The sequence below is a fragment of the Amblyraja radiata genome, chromosome 22 (assembly GCF_010909765.2).
Source record: "Amblyraja radiata isolate CabotCenter1 chromosome 22, sAmbRad1.1.pri, whole genome shotgun sequence".
Lineage (NCBI taxonomy): Eukaryota > Metazoa > Chordata > Chondrichthyes > Rajiformes > Rajidae > Amblyraja > Amblyraja radiata.
In genome coordinates this window covers 19,926,404-19,950,170 of record NC_045977.1, presented here as the reverse complement: position 1 = coordinate 19,950,170, position 23,767 = coordinate 19,926,404, and the positions used below count along the sequence as shown (strand labels likewise).

Genomic DNA, 23,767 nt, shown 5'->3' with positions numbered 1-23,767 from the left:
TGGGACAATTATTTGTTTTTGAAGCGTAGTAATGTAAAATTAAGAAAATTAAAATCTTATATTTACCTTAAAACCAAGGTTAAATGCTGCCATTAGCATTAATTTGTTCAGAAACCCATAAATAAGATTTTAAATGCGCAGATGAATCTCTGCTATACCTTCTCAAATGCACTCTTATCCTATCCACAAAACCATCTTCACCACCTCATCTACCATGAATGACTGAAAAGACTCGAAGTGCTGGATAGTCTATGCCTACTCCTACTTATATTTTTGTGACAGTGAGCTTTCATATTAAATATCAGTCAGTTTCACTAGCGATTGTCCTTTCAATTGGAGACAACCTTTACTCAAGCTTTGTAAACGCAATTTGCTGTGTTCTTCCTCCTCTTTCCAAACAATTCATTGCTTTCTTACTCTCTAGTTCAGAGTCCAAGCATCTGCTATAATTTTGTAGTTTAACAATTTTCTGCCACCAAGATCAAGCTAAAATTCGTCTCCACATTGAACAACCAGTTGCAGAATCTTTGTGGAAAAGTGCACTTTTTAAAATATTATTCTGCCCCACATTGTCAAATTGTGCCTTCAATTCAATGATCAATTACTGCATTATTAAGTTTCTGGTACTACTTAGCACAAATAAAAAACTTTTAAAATGTCACATTTACCCAGTTTTTAATCAAACAAGCATTTCCATCAGACTTAAATTTACACTATTGCTGGTCTAAAAAACATTTAACGCACAACCTGCATATCTGGCTGTAAATTCATTTGGCTACTTTGTGAATTTATTAAAGAAAAGTGAAAACATTTTATTAAATAAATAAAGAAACATTGATATATTGCCTTACCAGAGCTTCAAGTTCCAAATTCCTTAATTTGCAAACAAAGCAAGTAATGTGGAACATAATATTGTATGACAAATTATATAAATTCCTATGTTTACTTACACCAATGCTTGCTGCCTAGTTTTCTTAACTTAGCATTATATCATTAGTAATCTCTGAAAAATTATTTACTTCAATAAATACCTTAACGATTTTTTTATTGCCAGTTGCTGTTCAAAATAGACATTTGCCTGCACAACCATTCTTGAATCTTTTTTACAATATATCTTAGAACAAACTGTTTTTGGCAAGGAGTCAGAGCATCAAAATCAAATTGCTATTAATTTGGTAAAGGAAAATTAACTTTATGGCAGTATACACATGCAAAAAGTAAGTAAGCATCATTTGTTTACTGCATAAACTTGTTCCATTATTATCCACTTGAATTAATGCTGTTCAACTGAGTCTAAGTATCTGGATTCTGCAGCTGACATTGCAAGATATGTCAAATCTTGCAGCTGTTCTTTCCTCAAAGGCCATCTTTGTTATTTGAAAATGTAGCAACTGTTGCATCTACTTTTCAAGGCCAATAATGGACCCAGCTGTTAGCCTGACAGACATATGAAATCCTGGGTTTAAATAAAACTTAAAAGAAACAAAAATGGAAAAGTTGAGACAGAAACCCCTGTTTGGGTTTTGGGGATTCCTCAGTCTCAAGGATCTGAATAGAGTAGATAGCTAGAAACATAGAAAATAGGAGTAGGCCATTCGGCCCTTCGAGCCTGCACCGCCATTCAATATGATCATGGCTGATCATCCAACTCAGTTTCCCATACCTGCCTTCGCTCCCTTTAGCCACAAGGGCCACATCTAACTCCCTCTTAAATATAGCCAATGAACTGGCCTCAACTACCTTCTGTGGCAGAGAATTCCACAGATTCACCACACTCTGTGTAAAAAATGATTTTCTCATCTCGGTCCTAAAAGACTTCCCTCTTATCCTTAAACTGTGACCCCTTGTTCTGGTCTTCCCCAACATCGGGAATAATCGTCCTGCATCTAGCCTGTTCAACCCCTTAAGAATTTTGTAAGTTTCTATAAGAAGTTTCTATGAGTAAGTTTCTAGAAGGCTTTATTAACAAGTTAACTTAATGGAGATAATTTACATAGATATTTAGTTTAGTTTAGAGATACAGCCTGGAAACAAACGCTTAGGCTCACCATGTCTGCGCTAACCAGCAATCACCCCGTACACCAGCACCAGGGACAATTTACAATCTTTACTGAAGCCAATTAACTTAAACCTGTACGTCTTTGGATTTGTGGGAGGATACCGGAGCACCGGGGGAAATCCCACACGGTCACAGGGATAACGTACAAACTCCACACAGACAGCACCTGTGGTCAGGATCAAACCCAGGTCTCTGGTGCTCCATGGCAGCAATTATACCGCTGAGTCTTCTCACTATTACCATTGGCCAGGAGGTACAGAAGCCTGAAGTCCCAAACCACCAGGTTCAGGAACAGCTATTTTCCTGCAACCATCAGGTTCTTGAGCTAATCCTACTTGAGCAATGGAACACTACTGCATTTGAACCCGGGTCTCTGGCGCTGTAAGGCAGCAACTCTACTGCCGCCCCAGTTCTCAACTAAAAAAAAAAATCAATACCGTACTACACCTAAACAAATAATTAAAAATAGAGAAATCAAATAAAATTTGTGCACCATTGCACAGGCTATGTATGGGTAAAATGTTACTCCAACCGTCCCTTTTTCTGCGTCCTTCCCTTGAAAAATATTGCCAATTTGTCACAAGGATACCTCCTCTGCGGGCCAGTGGACGACATCGTCGGGAGCTCGCAGGTCACAGGTTGGTGACCTGTTTTTCCAGAGCTCCCGCAACAACACCTGCGTCCGCTGGACTGGAGGGCCGCAGCTTCGGCGGCTTCGACCACCCCGGGCCGCGGAGTTTGAACCGGCCCGTTCGCGGCGCTTGGATTCAGCCGCGGGACTGACATTACTTACCATTGCCCGGCGGGGTCACAACATCCGAAGCCTGGATCGCCTCGGCGCAGAGGGAGAACAAGGAGGGAAGAGACAAAGACTTTAAGACTTTTGCCTTCCATCACAGTGAGGAGGTGCCTGGTGAAGTCACTGTGGTGGATGTTAAATTTGTGTTTATTGTGTTTTTGTCATTTTTGTTATATGTATGACTGCAAGGCAACGAAATTTTGTTCATACCGAAAGGTCTGAATGACAAATGAATTCAATTCAATTCAATTCAATTAATCCTCTGATGCTACACGAGTTTGGGAGTGCTTTCTTCATCTTAGGAAAGGCGTTGGGGTAAGCTATCTGGTGTTTGTTGACTGCGGCATGCAGTTCCACCAGTGCTAAATGAACAACTGTCTGATTAGGGATGTAGACCACTGTCATGATAATGGAGGTTAATTCCCTCGGGAGATAGAAGGGAATGCACTTCATTGGCAGGTGTTCCAGGTGCGGTGAGCAGGATTTGGACAGGAGCGCTACACCCGAGCACCACAAAGAGTTTACCAAGACGCAGATGCCTCCGCTTCTCCCTTTTCCCAATGCCTCCGTTCAGTCCATACGATGAATGGAGAAACCTTTGGGCTGGAAGTTTGAGTCTAGGGAGCTGGGGGTGATCAATATCTCTGTGAAACAGAGCACACAGTAATTCCTCATTTCTAGTTGATAAAATAGCCTTTCCTTGAGAGTCCCCCCCCCCCCCCCTCACTCTATTCAGACTGCATTCAGACAAACATTTGGCACAGTTCACTCGCTAGTAATAACTCACCTACATTGATCTTCCCCAATCTATTCTCTACAAGCTATTCCCCAAGGGCTGTTAAGGCTAAACATTTTACAGTATGATTTTGCGGGAAATTGTTAATTTCCGACAGTGTGAAATTTTAGTTTACGAACAGATTTCAGGAATTGAACTCCTATGTAACCCGGGAACCTTCTGTATATAATTTGATGGGGGGTTTTTTAATGCCACAGAGGAAAAATAAACTTGAATCGTACAAAAAGAAATTCCTGGAATAAATATGTACATAGTTTAAATTCAAATTTGCTTTTACATGGAGCCAAACCACAAACCTCAGTGAATATCAAATGATCATCATGTGAAAAATAAGAAATCAACTAACAGACATGATAGGTTTGTTAGTCTGTGCCAAACTTTGATGATGTATCAAGTAGAGTAAATGAGAAAGAATCAAAGAAATCTATTTTGATTTTGATAAGCTCCTCCCACACAAGAGATTTGTGACTATGGATGCAGCACATAGATTGAAGGATAATTCGCTCATATGATTGGCAGTTAGTCAACTGATCAAATACAAAGGAATAAATTGCTCCTTCTCAGGTTTCCAGGCAAGTGTGGTGTCAAAGGGATTAGTATTTGGACCCCAATTTATATTAACGATTTGACGGAGGTCACAAATGTAACTTTTCCAGGTTTGATGATGGAGCAGAACTAAATGGATACAAAGAGGCTCCAAGAGCTAGTCATCAAGGTTTGGTATGTGGACAACATCACTAGTGATGGAGTAAACGTGGAAAAAATGTGGGGGAAAATGAGGTTATTTGCTTCAGCAGATAAAAGAAAAAATATGAAATAATAGAAATGTTAATATTCAAAGATACATGCACATAAATAATTGAGAGCCCAGTTAATGTCCAGCAGACAAATTGTTCGTTAAGTTTTATTGCCTCAGGATTTGAGTGCAAGAATAAAGAAGTTTTACCATAATTGCAAAAGTCCTAGGTGGGCTTTGGCAAGACCTCAACTAAAGTATCATGTACAATAGGATTATTGTGGAGGAGCGAAACAAATATGCACTTGCGTGGTCCAAGGTTTGGGGGGTGTAGGTGGTGACGTAGTGGGGCGTGCTGTATGAGAAGAGATGTTCAACAAGGCTTCTATTCTAAAAAAATGTGAGAATTAGCCTCAATAAAACATTTAAAAACTGAGAGCTTAGAATAGATGCGGGGAGGATATTTCCTCAAGCAAAGGAATCTAGAAATTGGAGTCAGTCTCTAGATAAAAAAATCAATTTCAGGCTGAAATGAGGAGAAATTTCTTCACTCAAGATGTGAAGAGTTTGTACTTTATCTTGGAGGGCTGTGGAGTCTCAGTCACTTAACGCATTCAATACAAATTAAGTCATTTTTGGATTTGACAAGAATCAAGTGATACGTGGCTAAGGAAGGAAAACGGTGGTGTGGTAAGTCAGCCATATGACAGGCACAGGGTGGCAAGTGGTCTATTACTGCCCCTAGTTCTTACAAAAGACGTAATTTAGTTGATTTGCTTAAACTAAATGCACAAAATTATGCATTTGAAAGCAGGATCAGAAATTCGCGGACAAATTATGTGCATTACTGTGAAGCTATGAGTACATGGGAAACATCGTTTTTACAAAAGATAAGTTTCCCTTACAACACTAACTCTGGTGCAGTTATAAAATAAATACATAGCTTATTAGCCATTTCTTCGTATAACAAGTAACCAACCCATTAAGTTGCTGGCTGTCGAAGAAATAAAAATCCAAAAGAATAAACATCAAAGGGATAGAAGAAAAGAAATATGCTTAGATCCTCTCAGAATAAAAAAAAAACTACTTCAAAGAAATGACATTCAGAACGGAAAACAACTTTGCTTCTTTGGCCAGCATCTTCAAAAGTTGGCATCTATGGACCTCCGCCAAAAGCAGTGATGCAATGGAATCCAATACTGTAAATACATTCAAGTGCACTCCAAAGAGAAGAATGAGGTGAAACATGTGATCAATGCAAGTCTCCCTCCAAGATCACATTCTATGGTATAAACTGACCAAAAGGGCCAAATTAAAATTCATAGTTAACATGTGGAGAATAACATATTACTTTGAATTGAGAGGCAACTAAAAATTATAGGGTAGTTTTAAAAGATGCCCAAACGTGCCGTTTCATCTTGGCTTGGTGAGAGCAGTAAGGAGATGCAAGAAAAAAAAAAGAATTCAGAGAAATTACAACGTTTTCATAGAGAAAGGGAGAATTGTTAAAGCCACACAAAATGAACATAAAGTAAAAGCACAACAAAGAAAATATTCAACAGATCAGGTAAGGAGAGAAAAAGTTAATGTTTCCGATGGATGACCTTTCACCAGTATTGACTATCATCCCGGTGTCAAAGGAAAATAGGGTAGCATGCCTTAGTGACTGTCAACCAGTGCCTCTGACATCCACCATCATGACTTCAGAATGCGATCTCGCTGGCTCTCCACTCAGCACCGGACTACTTGGACAATAAGAACATCGGGCTGTTGTTAATTGACAGCAGCTCGGTATTCAACATCATCGTCTCATCCAAACTGAGTCTCTGCTTATCCCTATGTAATTAAATCCTCGACTTTCTCATCAGCAGATCACCATCAGTATGAATTTGCAACAATCATTCTTCCTCGATAACCATCAGCACAGGAGCACCTCAAGGCTGTGTTCAGTCGCCCTGCTCTACTCCTTATATACTCACGACTATGGAGTCAGGCACAGTTCCAATGCCAACTTTAAATTCATCGACAATATCAGCATTGTTGGACGAATGACAAGTAATGATGAGTCCAGAAAACATGAGGGAGATTGATAATCTGATTGAATAATGCAAGAACAACAATCTTGTTCTCAACATCAGCAAGATAAAGGAGATGATCGTTGATCTAAGAAAGGGGAAAAACGGTGATCCACCCACCCATCTTTGTCGACGGTGGAGAGAGTGAACGGCTTCAAGTTTCTGGGCATACATATCTCTTAAGATCTGCTCGGGGCTCAGAACATCAGTGCCATCAAAAAGGCAGCTCATCAATACCTCCATATCCTTCGAAGATTGAGGCGATTTGGTATCTTTTACATATGAACGGTAGAGACCATTTGCTTCACAGCCTGGTTCAGCAACTCAAACATTCAGGAATGAAGGAAGCTGCTGAAAGTGGTAGATAATGTCTCATCCATCACAGGTACTGACCTCCTCACTATTGAGGGGAGACGCTGCTTCAAAGAGGCAGCCAAAGCCCACATTCTAGCCACGCTCCCATTTCATTCATCCCATTGGGAAGGGGGTGCAGAAACATGAAATCCACGACCACCAGATTTAACAATGAATGAATGAATTAGACAATAGACAATAGGTGCAGGAGTAGGCCATTCGGCCCTTCGAGCCAGCACCGCCAATTAATGTGATCATGGCTGATCATCCCCAATCAGTACCCCGTTCCTGCCTTCTCCCCATATCCCCTGACTCCGCTATTTTTAAGAGTCCTATCTAGCTCTCTCTTGAACGCAACCAGAGAACCTGCCTCCACCATCCTGAGGCAGAGAATTCCACACTCACAACTCTCTGTGAGAAAAAGTGTTTCCTCGTCTCCGTTCTAAATGGCTTACTCTTTATTCTTAAACTGTGGCCCCTGGTTCTGGACTCCCCCAACATCGGGAACATCTTTCCTGCCTCTAGCGTGTCCAAACCCGTAACAATCTTATATGTTTCAATGAGATTCCCTCTCGTCCTTCTAAACTCCAGAGTGTACAAGCCCAGCCGCTCCATTCTCTCAGCATATGACAGTCCCGCCATCCCGGGAATTAACCTTGTAAACCTACGCTGCACTCCCTCAAATGAGGGGAGCAAAACTGCACACAATACTCTAGGTGTGGTATCACTAGGGCTCTGTACAACTGCAGAAGGACCTCTTTGCTCCTATATTCGACTCCTCTTGTTATAAAGGCCAACATGCCATTCGCTTTCTTCACTGCCTGCTGTACCTGCATACTTACTTTCATAGACTGATGATCAAGGACCCCCAGATCCCGTTGTACTTCCCCTTTTCCCAACTTGACGCCATTTAGATAGTAATCTGCCTTCCTGTTTTTGCTACGTGGATAACCTCATATTTATCCGCATTAAACTTCATCTGCCACGCATCTGCCCACTCCCCAACCTGTCCAAGTCACCCTGCATTCTCATCGCACCCTTCTCACAGTTCACACTGCCACCCCGCTTTGTGTCATCTGCAAATTTGCTAATGTTACTTTTAATCCCTTCATCCAAATCATTGATGAATATTGTAAATAGCTGCAGTCCCAGCACCGAGCCTTGCGGTACCCCACTAGTCACTGCCTGCCATTCTGAAAGGGACCCGTTAATCCCTACTCTTTGTTTCCTGTCTGCCAACCAAATTTCTATCCATGTCAGCACTCTACCCCCAATACCATGTGCCCTAATTTTGCCCACTAATCTCCTATGTGGGACCTTATCAAATGCTTTCTGAAAGTCCAGGTACACGACATCCACTGGCTCTCCCTTGTCCAATTTTCTAGTTACATCTTAAAGAAATTACAGAAGATTAGTCAAGCATGATTTCCCCTTCGTAAATCCATGCTGACTCGGACCATCCTGTTACTGCTATCCAAATGTGCGGCGATTTCATCTTTTATAATTGACTCCAGCATCTTCCCCACCACCAATGTCAGGCTAACTGGTCTATAATTCCGTTTTCTCTCTCCCTCCTTTCTTAAAAAGTGGGATAACATTAGCTACCCTCCAATCCACAGGAACTGATCCCGAGTCTATAGAACATTGGAAAATTATCACCAATGCATCCACGATTTCTAGAGCCACTTCCTTAAGTATCCTGGGCTGCAGACCATCAGGCCCTGGGGATTTATCAGCCTTCAGTCCCATCAGTCTATCCAACACCATTTCCTGCCTAATGTGGATTTCCTTCAGTTCCTCCGTCACCCCAGATCCTCTGGCCACTACAATATCAGGAAGATTGTTTGCGTCCTCCTTAGTGAAGACAGATCCAAAGTACCTGTTCAACTCATCTGCCATTTCCTTGTTCCCCATAATAAATTCACCTTTTTCGGTCTTCAAGGGTCCAACTTTGGTCTAAACTAATGTTTACCTCTTCACATACCTAAAGAAGCTTTTACTATCCTCCTTTATATTCTTGGCTAGCTTACCTTCGTACCTCATCTTTTCTCCCTGTATCTTCTGTTGTTCTTTAAACATTACCCAATGCTCTTGCTTCCCGCTCATCTTTGCTACGTTGTACTTCTTCGCTTCAATTTTTATACTGTCTCTGACGTCCCTTGTCAGCCATGGTCGCCCCTTACTCCCCTTGGAATCTTTCTTCCTCCTAGGAATAAACTGATCCTGCACCTTCTGTATTATTCCTAGAAATACCTGCCATTTTTGTTCCACTGTCACCCCTGCTAGTGTATCTTTCCAGTCAACTTTGGCCAGCTCCTCCCTCATGGCCCCATAGTCCCCTTTATTCAACTGTAACACTAACACCTCCGATCTATCCTTCTCCTTCTCCAATTGTAGATTAAACCTGACCATGTAATGGTCACTACCTCCTAATGGCTCATTAACCTCGAGGTCCTTTATCAAATCCGGTTCATTACATTACACTAAATCCAGAATTACCTTCTCCCTGGTAGGCTCCAATACAAGCTATTCTAAGAATCCATCACAAAGGCACTTTACAAAGTCCCTTTCTTGGGGTCCAGTACCAACCTGATTTTCCCACTCTACCCGAATTAATTAATACAATTTATTGACCAGGTATGTATACATACAAGGAATTTGCCATGGTGCTTTGCTCGCAAAAGGATAAAGATACGATATACAGCAGACACTTAAAAATAAAACATCGTAATATAAACACGTGAAAATAAAGGACCAGAGTAAAAAGAGGCTACAGAATTTTGGCTGTTGAGTACAGCTACTAGTCGTGGAAAAATGTATGTCTTTATGTCTGGTTATGGCAGCTTTGATAGTTCAGAGTTTCCTCCCATACGGAAGTATTTCAAAGTGTTCATGGCCAGGGTGAGAAGGGTTAGAGATTATCTTACCTGCTCGCTTCCGGGCCCTTGCAGTGTACAGTTCGTCAATGTTGCAGCCAACAATTTTCTTGGCTGATTGAATGATGTGCTGCAGCCTCTGGATGTCATGCTTGGTGGCTGAGCCAAACCAGACCATGATGGAGAAGGTGAGGACAGACTCTATGATGGTAGTGTAAAACTGGACCATCATTGCCTCTGGCAGGTTGTGTTTCTTCCCAGTAACCATTAGACTCTGGAACACGACACAACTCTAGTCACAGCAACTATGGACATCTATGGACTTCTTCGTTTGCATGACAGACTTCAGCTTTTGCACTATTATGGTTACCATAAAATAAATTTATTGTATTTTGGATTATATATTATTTGTGCTCTATTACATTTACAAGTCTCTTAAACTGCAGCAAGAATGAATTCCATTGTTCTGTTGTTGGTACAAACATGACACTAGTTCTTAAAGACAAAGGAAGATTTAATTATGGTGAACTTTCTCAATTGTTCCCTGTAGTTTTCTTGATTAGATTTAATTTAAACCATTAATAGCATCATACAAATACGTCCCGACCCAGACAAGGAAGAGTCCTGAAGGGATCAAACCCAAAACGTCACCCATCCAGGATACTGCCTGACCTGCTAAGTTCCTCCACTTTGTTTCTTTCAAGACAATTACAAACTCAGTTAAATTCAATAGGGACAAGCTATCAGGGAAGCAACTGTATGGGAGACGACCCAGCCTGCAATGTGAGAAAGGAATCTCCAGTCTTTTGTTCTTCTATTATTTACAACGTCGGTTTTTGTTTGACATAAGTACTCTTTGCCCTGTTAACAACTTTTCTGCGATGCATCCATTGTACTTATGTCACTGACACCTTTCTTCAACAATGCCAAAGATTGCTAGCTGCAATTTAACAGTGGAAATTCAGCTTTACCATTTTCTTAAAATACTCAGTGCTTTTCACATATTTGCAATGCAAGAATCACCAAACATTCAAAAAATGAAAATAAATAATTTGAAATCTGATAGATAAACCAATTTTTGTGCACGGGATGTAGATATCACAGGCACAGCCAGAATTTACTGTTCATCTCCTAGGGAACAACTGCAATCTAATAACTAAATGATAATTAAGCCCAGCAAAGTATTTTAAAAATCAGGATACACGTGGATGCAGGAAGGGAATCTGCAGCTATGAGTGATATTCCAGTGCACATGCTTCCAAGCTAACGACACCGTGGGTTGAAGACATGATGCCTGTAAAAGCCATGATGAATTCCTGTAATGCATCCAGTAGATGTACGATTGAAGGAGGGAAAGGTGTATGGCTATCAATCAAACATGTCATTTGGCCTTTAATGGGACAATGAGCTTAGAAGTACCTTGGCAAAGGGGGCAAAATGAGATTGAGCGCCCTGATAAAGACAGGAATAAAGTAGATAATTCTGGAAAAAAACCCTGCAGATTAAACAATAAGTTCCTGCTCTTAGAATGCCTCTCAGTGGGAGCAAGTGTGTACTGCTACGATTTAAATAGGGCGCCGATCTTAAATAGCCAGGCATTCCTTGATTTGCTTCAGCTGCATGCAGCAGGTTCTCCTGACAAAAATATCAGAGGGATCGTACTACTGGTTTTGGTGGACTTGTTGAGCTGAATGTCTACCTTCCATCTCAAATGCAAGACATACATTAGCATCATAAAACAATGTGACCGAGAAGAACCACCTGGAAGACATTAATCTAGGACATGATTATCCAATACCCTCATCTTTAGCTCTCAAATTTTGACATACATGGATTGATGTCAGTTTAAATTCAAAAAGAAAAAAGGCCTGGTTCAGAATTGCGTGAAATGTAGAGCACATAAACAGGCCAATCAGGCCCCGAGCCCATACTTTGATTTATGTTTTGCTTGAGTTTTAACAACCTTCGATTTCCTTATTTCTTATATTTGGCTCTAGTCTCTTTTTAAATGCATAGACACTGGTCGTCTCGATCACTACTTTTGAAAACATCTAAAACATATATAAAACGTAACGTGAATGCACTCATTATCTGAGATTTCATTTTCAATGCACTCTCTTAAATATCTCTCCTTAAACCCAACATTCTGCTTACAGTCTCAAGGCTGGGAAGCTAATTATTCTGGTAAATAAGTAAGTAAGTTTATTGGCCAAGTATTCACATACAAGGAATTTGCCTTGGTGCTCCGCCCACAAGTAACAACATGACATACAGTGACAGTTACGAATGACTCAGAAAACACTAAACATTAATAATAATAAAACATTAATGATAAAACACCATTGATCAAGCATGTGAACCAACAAAATACCAGATCAAAGGGAGGCTACAGATTTTTGACTGTTGAGTAGAGCAACTACTCGTGGATAAAAACTGTTTTTATGTCTGGCTGTGGCAGCTTTGACAGTCCGGAGTCGCCTTCCAGAGGGGAGTGATTCAAAGAGTTTATGGTCAGGGTGAGAGGGGTCAGAGATGATCTTGCCCGCTTGCTTCCTGGCCCTTGCAGTGTACGAGTCTTAGTTCTGGTACGAGTTCCAACTGTGTTTGCGGTGATCATTTTCATTAATTTGTGTAGGAAAGAACTGCAGATGCTGGTTAAAATTGAAGATAGACACAAAATTCTGGAGTAACTCTGCGGGACAGGCCGCATCTCTGGAGAGAAGGAATGGGTGCCGTTTCGGGTCGAGACCCTTCTTCAGACTGAAGAAGGGTCTCGACCCAAAACGTAACCCATTCCTTCTCTCCAGAGATGCTACCTGTCCCGCTGAGTTACTCCAGCATTTTGCGTCTATATTCTTTAATCTAATATGTTGCTAATGAATAAATAATTACAACTGAATTATCCTCGTCTACTTTCTGATTAGATGAGTGCTAATAATTCAATGAGGTTATCAACTAAGACTTTTCCTTTTGAAATCCATGCCAACTATTCATTCTTCTGTTTTAACTATCACATGAAAGCTCACGACTGAATTTCTTGCAAATAAGCTGATCAATTGTAAAAGCTGGCCATGATTGAAGTGCAGTTGACAGCGTCAGCCAAATGCTCATTTAACGTGGCTATGTGCTTTCTTCAATTCTCTTCTTCATGATTTGGCTATTACAATGTTGGATTAAGTGGGGAAGAACATTTACTTCCCAGCTGAGAAGCTGAAAACACCAAGGATGACATGCGAGAGGCCGAGTGGACAAAGTGGTGGTTGTGGAGTGGGGAGCAGACAAAGCGATGGCCAACAAGACGTGGCAGGTGGTGAGAGGGAAGGAAGCCCCACGATGACGGAGCGCGTCCTGCAAGCCGGTGGTGGCAGGGGAAGATCCGTCCGCTATAACCAAAATCTGTTATAAAAGGCGTCCTTAAAACCAGGGTTTACTATACTGCAAAAATATGTCAGTTAAGATGACGATTTCAATCAGTTCAGTTTAGAGATACAGTGTGGAAACAGCCCTTCGGACCACTGAGACCGTGCCGACCAATGATCACCTGAACATCAGTTCTATCCTGCACACTGGGGACACTTTACAAAAGCCAATTAATCTTCAAACTGGATCGTCTTTGGAATGTGGGTGGAAACCAGAGCACCTGGCGACAATCAACGTGGTCACAACGAGAATGTACAAACTCTGTCCAGACAGCAACCCTAGTCAGGATTGAACCCGGGTCTCTGGCGCTGTAAGGCAGCAACTCTACTGCTGCACCACTGTGCCACCTTAAAGTTTATAAGCATTACTCATGCAGGCACGATGGGCACAAACGCAAAGTAATTGAATTTATGAAAGCAAACTGAAGGACTTTTATCTATAATCGCTAAATATAGTGAAGGAGTGAAGGAGTTTTGGTGGTTGTGATATTGGTGGATAAGTACAACAACAATGTACCCTTACCAACAGAGCTTTAGAATTGCATTTCTACAGCAAGTTGATCAGTAAGCCTATCTGCAATATACCATAAGTATATTTTAGACCTTGGCGTCCCAATAAAGATTGAGCAAAAGCTCTTTTGTACTTGATATAAGCGAGTTTAGTATTCTGAAAAACACAAGGAATCATTGGATTTGTCAAAGGTCGAATGCTATAAATTAAAATCGAACATAGCGCTGTAGATTCAGTGAGTATAGTTTGAGTACAATTTTTTGTCTTTTTTCAGTGGGAGACCGGGGGAGAGGGGAGACCCGCAACCCTGGAGTCCCGTCCCCCCCCCCCACCGCACACTCAAGTGTCCCATCCCCGGTGACGTCCGGACCGACAAGACACCGGCCCCCAGGCCCAGCGTGTAGAGGCTCCAACCCAGGCTTGATATTCCAGAAAAAAAGTAGGGAGTATTGGCCGGGAGTCCAGGAGGCCAGTTAGCCCCATAACCAGTAAAATAACCCCCAAAGATAAATATTTCATGAAATAAAATAATAATAATAATAAATTTTATTTATGGGCGCCTTTCAAGAGTCTCAAGGACACCTTACAAAAATTGAGCATGTAGAGGAAAAACATGTAAGAGGAATGAAATAAATAGTAGAGGCATGACTAGTACACAAAGTAAAGACAGAATTCAATACAAAACACAGTATGAGGCAATTAATGCACAGATGAAAAGGGACAGGGACGTGGGGCTAAGGATAGGCAGAGGTGAAGAGATGGGTCTTGAGGCGGGACTGGAAGATGGTGAGGGACACGGAATTGCGGATCAGTTGGGGGAGGGTGTTCCAGAGCCTGGGAGCTGCCCTGGAGAAGGCTCTGTCCCCAAAACTGCGGAGGTTGGACTTGTGGATGGAGAGGAGACCTGCTGATGTGGATCTGAGGGACCGTGAGGGTTGGTAGGGGGGGAGAGGAGGTCAGTGAGATATGGGGGGGGCAGATGGTGGAGGGCTTTGTAGGTGAGGACCAGGATTTTGTAGGTGATCCGGTGGGAGATGGGAAGCCAGTGAAGTTTTTTGAGGACTGGAGTGATGTGATGCCAGGATTTGGTATGGGTGATGAGTCGGGCGGCTGCGTTCTGGACCAGTTGGAGTCGGTTGATGTAGGTGGAGCTGATGCCAAGGAGAAGTGAGTTGCAATAGTCCAGTCGGGAGGAGATGAAGGCATGGATGAGTCTTTCAGCAGCCGGCGGTGTGAGAGAGGGTCTGAGTTTGGCGATGTTGCGGAGATGAAAGAAGGAGGTTTTAATGACATGGCGGATGTGAGGCTCAAGGGAGAGGGTGGAATCAAAGATCACGCCAAGGTTGCGGGCCTGGGGAGATGGGGAGACAGTGGTGCCGTCGATGGTGAGAGTGGGGTTATTGATTTTGCTGAGTGTGAAAGACTTCATACAGCTAAAAGAATCTTACAAACAATGTTACCTGAAATGTCTCTTTGCCTCGCACTGTGTGCAAACAGCACAGAAAAAGTGATTTTGGCTGCAGCCATCTTCTGCTTCAGTAAGGGAAGCTGGTCGGTGATTGGCCGCAACACCCCTCAGAGACTGTGTCTGATTGGCCGCCGAGTGACCGGCGCATTATGTGATTGGACACGATGCTCTTGGAGACAGAGGCTGATTGGACGACAGGAGACCAATTTGTTGATGGGACGAGAATTTTAAGGGAAGCTGGTCGGTGATTGGACGCAACCCCTTTAGAGACAGCGATTGATTGGCCGCCAAATAATCGGGCAGAAAAAAATTGAAAAATAGGAAAACAAAAAAATCGGAATTACGATTTAAATCAGAAATATATCATGCCTGGCCAACCACAGCTCACCGCCTCTCCCGCTGGGCCAACCGACAGCCCGGACAGACAACTCCAACGGCCCCAAACTCACAGCCAGCGCCAATTCCAGCCAAACCCTGCTCCAACTCCAGAGAAACCCACTCCCCGATGGGCCGCTACGGCAACAAGTTCCAGTTCGCCCATGGCCTCAGCCGCTACCCTAAGTACAAGCCGTACCTTGCGCACCACCGCCTTTTGCCCCTACGGTAACCACTGCCACTTCATCCACAACCCCGAGGAGGAGTGAGGGCCCCAGCCTCGCCTGCACCAGAGCGCAATTTTGGGCTTAGCCTCCTCCGACCCGGCGCTAGACTGGGCTGCGCTGCAGGCGGCCTTCAGCCCCAACCTGGCGTTAGAGCTGGCCCAGACTCTGGGCTTGGGGCTGGGCAAAGGAGGGGGTGGAGGTTGCTGCTGCCGCCATCACCAACAGTACCTGCAGCTCCAGCGGGTACTCGGCCTTCCATGGCCGGCAGGAGCCCATCCACAGACTCTCTCTCCGACCAGGACGACTCCAGCAACAGTCGCCCGTCTTCGAGAAGGGCCAGCGGCTGCCCATCTTCAGCAGGATCTCAGTGTCGGACTGAGGGGAGGGGGGTGGAGGTGGATGGCTGCCGGGGCCAACCCGGCGGGACAGGCAGAGCCGAGCTGGAGCCAGCGGCTGCAAGTCCGGGGCCGCCCCGTCAGCCCAGGGCCACCCCGGACACCTACGGACAGGGATGGGGCACCGGGAAGGGGGACGGCCCAATAGCAACTCAACAGCACCCACAGCGACGGAGAGCCGACCCCTACCCCGACCACGGACGAAATGCAAGACGGCACACAATGCAGCACCACCGTTGCCAGTCGGAATATCGAACTCGCATATTGCAGGAACATATTTTCAGACAAAGATGGTAACATTTTTACTAAAACATGCAAACTGGTTGTTATAATTATGAGTTTTAAAAAATATTTTAATCACAATTTTCCATATCAAGTCCATATTTTATTATCTAAAATATACGAAACAAAAGTTTGCTAATAACAGAAGCACTTCTCTCTCACTCTTTCAATATGAAAAAATAATGCCCAAATGAGAATTTGCTATGTGGTACAAATACAATAAACAGTAACATTTGGTTGCAATACCCTTTTATCCTAACATTTTGTTAAATCAGAGACAGATTTGGAAGACACAAACACACAAGGAATAAATAAACCATTAATTTGAATAACAAACATTGTCATCAAGTATTCATCCTACCTTCGTTCATTATCATCAAGATGAGCAAAAAGAACATTCTTAGAAATAGCTTTTGCTAGGGCAGTCATGGTCTTGTAGTCCTTTGGTATTACCTAAAAAACAGTATAGACAAATGAAGCCTACCAGAATTTATCAGCTTTCAGATGGTAATAGATATTCACCATAAAATGTCCACCAGGAACTTATGTACTACCCTAATGAAAGGAACACAAATTTATCAAGTCTATAATCATAGATGCAGAGTTGTACAGAGTGACAAAGGCCCTTCAACCCGCCATGTCAGACCTTTGTGCCTATCTAAATTAATCCCATTTGCCCACTCTCTGATGTCTACTGTGCCTTGCCCATTTAAATGTCTGGTTACATGTCTCTTAAATATAGTGAATTTATCAGATTCCACTAGCTGCTCTGACACAGAGTTCCAGCTATCAACCACTTTCCATGTAAAAAAAATGTCAACTCAAATCCCTGTAAATCTCCTTTCTCTTACTTACACTCTTGTTTTTGATACCCATATCACTGTAAAACAAATTCTGACCATCTACCCCTCTTATAATTTTATATGCCTCTCACATCACCTCTCAGCCTCTTTTGTTCCATGGAAAACATGCCCAGCCTATCCAATCGTACCCCATAACTCCATGTTTCCAATCCAAGCAATCTAGTGAATCTTTTCTGTACTCCCTCCAAGACAAGTTTTGAGGCAAATAAGCAAGTAAAATTCCAGGATGGATCTTACTAAGGAAGAAGGACAGAGTTCGCAAAATAAATCCAATGGTTCAGGCGCTGCAAGCTCATGAGGGACATGGCCAAAGTTCACAAAGTTAAGGATATTCATGAATCTGATATTCTAACTTCAGCTGTAAGAGGTTACTAGGTTAGGGAGGAACAAGTTCATAGAGAGATTTGAAAAGCATGTTGAACATTTAATATATTTGAGATAGTTTAGCTACGGTTCAACATAGTGTTGATAAGAAATAAAAGAATGCACACAAAGTAAGATCTGGGGTAGGAGCAACAGAGATTTGGACGAAATCAGATTTACTGAAGACTAGACTAAGTGGGACCCGTTGGGTTCCAGTCGCACGGGAGGCCTGATTCCCCCAACGCAACCTATTCCCCAATCCAATACTCAACCATGGAGTGGGAGAGGGGGTGTAGTGGTGTGGGCAGGGGGTGGTGTGAGGGGGGTGGGGTGGTGTGGGTGTGTGGGGAGGAGGGGGAGTGGGGGGGGAAGGGGTGGGTGTGTGGGGGGGAGGGACTCCACTCAGCAGCCACCAGCCACAGCACCACACAGCACCTCCCGACTCTACTCAGTGGCTTCCCCGACTCCACACAGCGGCTTCCCTGACTCCACACAGCGGCTTCCCCGACTCCACACAGCGGCTTCCCCGACTCCACACAGCGGCTTCCCCGACTCCACACAGCGGCTTCCCCGACTCCACACAGCGGCTTCCCCGACTCCACAGTTGCGGACTCACTCAGCACGGCGTGCGGACTCAATCAGCACGGCTTGCGGACTCAATCAGCACGGCTTGCGGACTCAATCAGCACGGCTTGTGGACTCAGCTCCGTCTCGGGGGTTTATTCTCCTCGCGCCGGTGATTGACAGCCGGTGCCGGAAGGGGCGTTACCTTCATGGTGACTGACAGGTAAGAAGTCCAATCTGCAGATCTCACAATTTTCCACCGGTCGGAAACAAAACTTGGTGCGCTTGGAGCAGAGGAGAACGGTAAGGTGGCGAACAAATCCTAGCGATATAGGGTACCGTTTTTGCACAAATTTAAAAACAATGCAAACCGGAAGAGGACAAGATGAGAGTTTTAATAATAGTATAGATAGATAGGATAAGGCTGGACAGCAGCACAGAGTCATACAGCATGGAAACAGGCCCATATACCGACCAAGATGCCCTATGTTAGTCCCACCTGCCCACATTTGGCCTATATCCCTCTAAACCATTCCCATCCATGTACCTATCCAAATGTCTTTTGGACAGTGAATAGATCAATTTCCCTCATGGGATTAAAAAAAGTCCTATCGTATCACATCGAACCGTTAACACAATCAATTAAGACATAAGTCATGATGGGGAAGAGGATGGTCAGCAGATTAGTGGAAGAGTCAAAGAGCAAAAAACATAGATCCCTTGGGCAAGATAAGATAGCATATGGTGAAAGATAAAGAAATTAGGGAAAGATCAGGATTAGGATGGGAAACATTTAAAGGAAGTCTGTGTTGATATGCCAGAATTAGGAAGCAAAGCAGCTGAGGCTCTGTAGGAAGAAACTGCAAACCCACCTCGACCTGAAACATCACCCATTCCTTTTCTCCAGAGATGCTGCCTGACCCACTGAGTTGCTCCAGCATTTTGTGTCTAAGCAGCTGAAGGTGTTAGTCAACTGTTCTAAACTGACGTTCCCAGGTAGTCAGGAATTCAGATTTTTAATACAAGATAAAGAGGAAAAATAAGGCAAAGTGAGTAAAGGTGGAAAAAATGCCAGTTGTCACAAGCAGACCTGGATTTCTGAACAAAATCCAAATATGTATCATACCTTTCGTACATAAGAGACTGCATCTTCTTCAGTATACACTTCAGCACTCACACCACCTCTTCTGCGCCTGGCCTTTACAACTGGATTTGGTGGTGGTGGTGAAATCTCATCATCATGCGAGTCTGACTGAGAATTAGACTTCTGTCGAGCCAAAATTTGTTTGCACTCTTCCTAGATGTAAACCAGAAAAAGATCTGTTTTATATACACATTCCAATGTCTTTGTTAAAACCAAACATACTAACAATAAAAATTCTCCAAAGACTGGTTAGAAATGTCTTGTTGTCAGTGGTGTCCAATCAGGTTGAATAAAACTAGACCTGGTCCTTCCCCATTGATCATGGCTGCCTGCATTTACCTGGACTGGATACAAGGAGCAATGCATCAGACTTACTGCACCTCGCAAAATTATACAAGGTCAAAGCATCTAAATACCTCGGTGGTGAGCAAACCCTGGGCAATATATTGCTGAGATCCCAGCTTGAAATGGCCTCTTTAACAGGAGGCAAAGCTAGGGAGCACAATTATATCTTATTGTCAAAACAAAGGCAGCAAGTCAAGAATAAATAACGTAATTCTTTCTTATCCCCATTCAATTGAATGGGGTTTATGATCTGGCGTCAGGTATAACTGGCATTGGATCAGGGAGGAAAATTCAAAAACATGATGCTGATGGATCTCACCAAGATGAGGATCCTTCATTGGATTGGTCGACAGATACGCCATCATCTGTCACTCAGCACATCCCAGTCTTCCAGCAAGTCCTCTCATATCTAGGATTTAATGAATTGCTGCACAATTTGACCCATAACATTACGCTCTGTTTTTTAATCTGCAAGATACCAGTGTTTTGTTCGCAATAGCTACTTTATGTTTCTGTTGCATATCATTTCAACTCCTTGTCCCACTCCCAAACCTACCATCTGCCCTCATCCTTCCCCACAGCCGTGGTTAGCCTAAAGCAAACTAGAAGAACAACATCTTATATTGCACTTGGGTAGCCTCTGACCCATATAGTATGGGTATTGAAGTTTCCAAAATCGGGTAACCCACAACCCTTGTGTTACATTCCTACTCCCCCGTCATACCCAAGCTCTTTCCACCATTGCTCATTTTTCTCATCCCTCCTCCTCATTACCAAGACTCGTTACCCTCACCCACTTGGTTACATCTGCCTATCACTCGCATATCTAACCATCTTATATTTCTTCTCCCTTGGATCACCTTTCCACACCCACTCCACAACCTGGTCCCATCTACCGATCTCCCTTTCCTATCTGGTTCCACATATCTCCTACCCGTCTCATCACTCTCCTTTCCCCTACCCTCAGTCACTCCAACAGTTGCGTTGGGGGACCAGGCCTCCCGTGTGACAGGGACCCAATGGGTCCCACTTAGTCTAGTAATATTTAAAGCTGGAATTCAGAAAACAATTTCCCTCAAGACAATTAAGTTAGTTCTCACACCTGAAGGGTGTGGGGATACAGAATGAACATTATTCTTAAAATATATATTGTTTTAAGGTTAAAGATTAACCACTTTCTTCTCATCAAGTTGCTTTTGTAGTTATTCCACATTTGCTTGAATAATGATTCTATTTCCACCCATCTCATAAACTAGATTATACACATACAAACCTGCAAGATCAACAAAACAGGTGTTCTGAAATGTGGTTAAAACTTCCTTATTAAATTAATTTTATAAGCAAATCTGGCACTGATTAAATCAAAGGTAAACCTCAAGGCCTCAAATTAAAAAAAGTAAGCTTTCATATATCGTGAACATTTACCTCCCCAAACTCCGCCACCGTGGGCACATCTCCAATTCCAATGGTTTTGGGTTAGAGATAGCTATTGTCGATCATGTCAATAGCACTTCTGTGCAATGCTGTCCATATTTTAAACAATTTTAAGCAGGAAAAACGTTTACAATACTTTCACAATATTGAGCAACTACAAGTTTATCATGTGCTTTAAAACTTGGCACAATATAAATCTGTTCATTTTCGTATTCGAGGTCAGTGTCGAGTTACTTAACTGGAACAATCTTCCAATTTGGAGTTAAAAGGAAACAAATTCCCAGTCTTGATATTTTGCCTATAATACTTATTTTGAGAACAAACTCTCAAGCTTCTCATTCTTATGTCTTTGAAAGCCTGGATCCAAACTGGCTTTCAGTAGCTATGAACACAATTCTAGGTTCACCTGGCAAAATATATCACAGCATCAGCAAATAGCTGATAGGTCATCATATTCCTGACGGTACTGATTTTACTTACACAGTACACTTTCAGAGATGCCAGCAGTCCTCTGAAGCTCAGTCAAGTGCCCATTTATCATATGTGACAGTGGTCAATGAAAGTAGATAAGACTGTGGCGGTCCCTGGGGGATAGGCCACTCCTTGGATCATCCCCCTCGCTGATTGAGGAACAGGGGCGTTGGTCTGCCACGGGGTTTCCTGACGACTCCCTAGGGGTAGAGATAAGGGTGTCGTGGTGTGTACTCGGGCTGCTGGAATTAAAAAGCTTCTTTTGAATCCGCCTGGTGTCCGGTCTTTTCCTGACCTTGACCAGGCCACTACACTGGTGACACCGCGTCGTTCATCACGCATCGTGATGGATAATAACGCCGTTGCGTTGAAGCTCCCAACTGTGGACCGAAGAACCCGAAACCTGGTTCCAGCTGGCAGAGGCACAGTTTGCTGTGAGAGGTATCACGCAGGATGAGACTAAATATTATTACGTGGTTGGCTCGCTTGACCAACTAACTGCGAGGCGAGTTAAGCCTTTCCTCAGGGACCCCCCGGTAACAAACAAATATACTGGCCTTAAAGCATTTCTCATCAGGAGGTTTGGCCTGGGTGACGCCGAGCGGGCAGCTCGCATTTTCAGAATGGACGGCCTGGGCGACCGCCAGCCGCAGGGACGCTATCCGCAGGTTCCCCCGTCCGACCACAGTTAGGGGCCTGCAGGAATTCGTGGGGATGGTCACTTTCTATCACCGCTTCCTGCCGTCAGCGGCTGCAGTCATGCGTCCGCTTTTCCACCTGATTGCTGGTCATCGCAGGGAGGTTGATTGGTCCGTGGAAGCAACAGCTGCATTTGAGAGGGCTAAGCAGGCACTGGCTGAGGCCACAATGCTCGTCCACCCACGAGAGGACGCCACGACCGCCTTGACGGTGGATGCTTCTGAGGTTGCGGTTGGGGCAGTGTTAGAGCAGCTCGTTGAGGGTTGCTGGCGGCCACTTGCCTTCTTCAGCAGGCATCTCAGTGGTCCTCAGCGTCATTACAGCGCCTTCGACCGTGAGCTCCTTGCCCTGTATCTCACCGTACGTCATTTCCGCTATTTTCTGGAGGGGAGACCATTTACTGCATTCACGGACCACAAGCCACTAACCTTCGCGTTTGCCAAGGTATCAGACCCGTGGTCTGCCCGGCAGCAGAGGCAGTTGGCGTATGTGTCCGAGTACACTACCTCCATCCGGTTCGTTGAGGGCGGCGGGTGGCCGATGCCTTATCAAGACCTGCAGTCCACACAGTTCTCCAAGTCGGTGAGGGGATCAACTATTCCGCCCTGGCAGCCGCTCAGCTTGTTGACGAGGAGATGGCCGCCTATCGTACGGCGGTTTCGGGCCTGCAGTTGGAGGACGTTGTCTGTGGCCCTGGGGGTACCACGCTGCTGTGCGATGTCTCCTCTGGAGTTCCGCGACCCATCGTCCCCATCGCCTGGCGGCGCAGGGTGTTTGAGGTGCTCCATGGACTTGCACATCCCTCCATCAGGGCGACAGTAGCCCTGGTAGCCTCCCGCTTCATGTGGCACGGGCTGCGGAAGGAGGTTAGACATTGGGCGCGCACTTGCATCCCGTGCCAGACCGCCAAGGTGCAACGACACGTGCACGCGCCATTGCAGGAGTTCCCCATTCCTCATAAACGTTTCGACCACATTCACGTGGACATCGTGGGACCACTGCCGTCGTCCCAGGGCATGACGTATCTATTCACCGTTGTGGACCACTTCACGCGGTGGCCTGAAGCCATTCCGCTACAGAATTCCACAATAAACACCTGTGCTCGAGCATTGTTGGCGCACTGGATCGCCCGGTTCGGTGTTCCACTGGACATAACTTCCGACCGGGGGCCTCAGTTCACGTCAGAGCTGTGGTCGGCCATGGCACGCCTCCTGGGTGTTCGTCTGCACCACACGACGGCGTACCACCCGCAGTCGAACGGCCTAGTGGAGCGGTTTCACCGGCAGCTTAAGGGTGCCCTGAGGGCGCGGCTCACTGACCCAGACTGGGTAGACGCTCTACCGTGGGTTTTGCTGGGGATACGCACCGCACCCAAGGAGGACTTGGCCTCCACCTCTGCCGAGTTGGTGTATGGGTCTCCGTTAACGGTGCCCGGGGAGTTCATCTCGCCGGCACGTGGCCAGGTGGAGCAGCCTTCGGACGCTCTGCAACGTCTTCGGCAGACGGTGGGCA

The 23,767-nt window shown here is 44.3% G+C and overlaps 1 protein-coding gene across 2 annotated transcripts in view; it reads right to left on the bottom strand.

Moving 5' to 3' along the window:
- prkar1b (protein kinase cAMP-dependent type I regulatory subunit beta) overlaps positions 1-23,767 on the bottom strand; it is a 99,489-nt gene that overhangs the window by 63,966 nt on the left and 11,756 nt on the right. For both annotated transcript variants that reach the window (XM_033040544.1, XM_033040545.1), the window contains 2 exons: positions 19,289-19,459; positions 16,734-16,825 (listed from right to left, as the gene is read on the bottom strand). In XM_033040544.1, the coding sequence (XP_032896435.1) occupies positions 16,734-16,825; positions 19,289-19,459 (263 nt within the window). The remainder of the gene's footprint in view (positions 1-16,733; positions 16,826-19,288; positions 19,460-23,767) is intronic.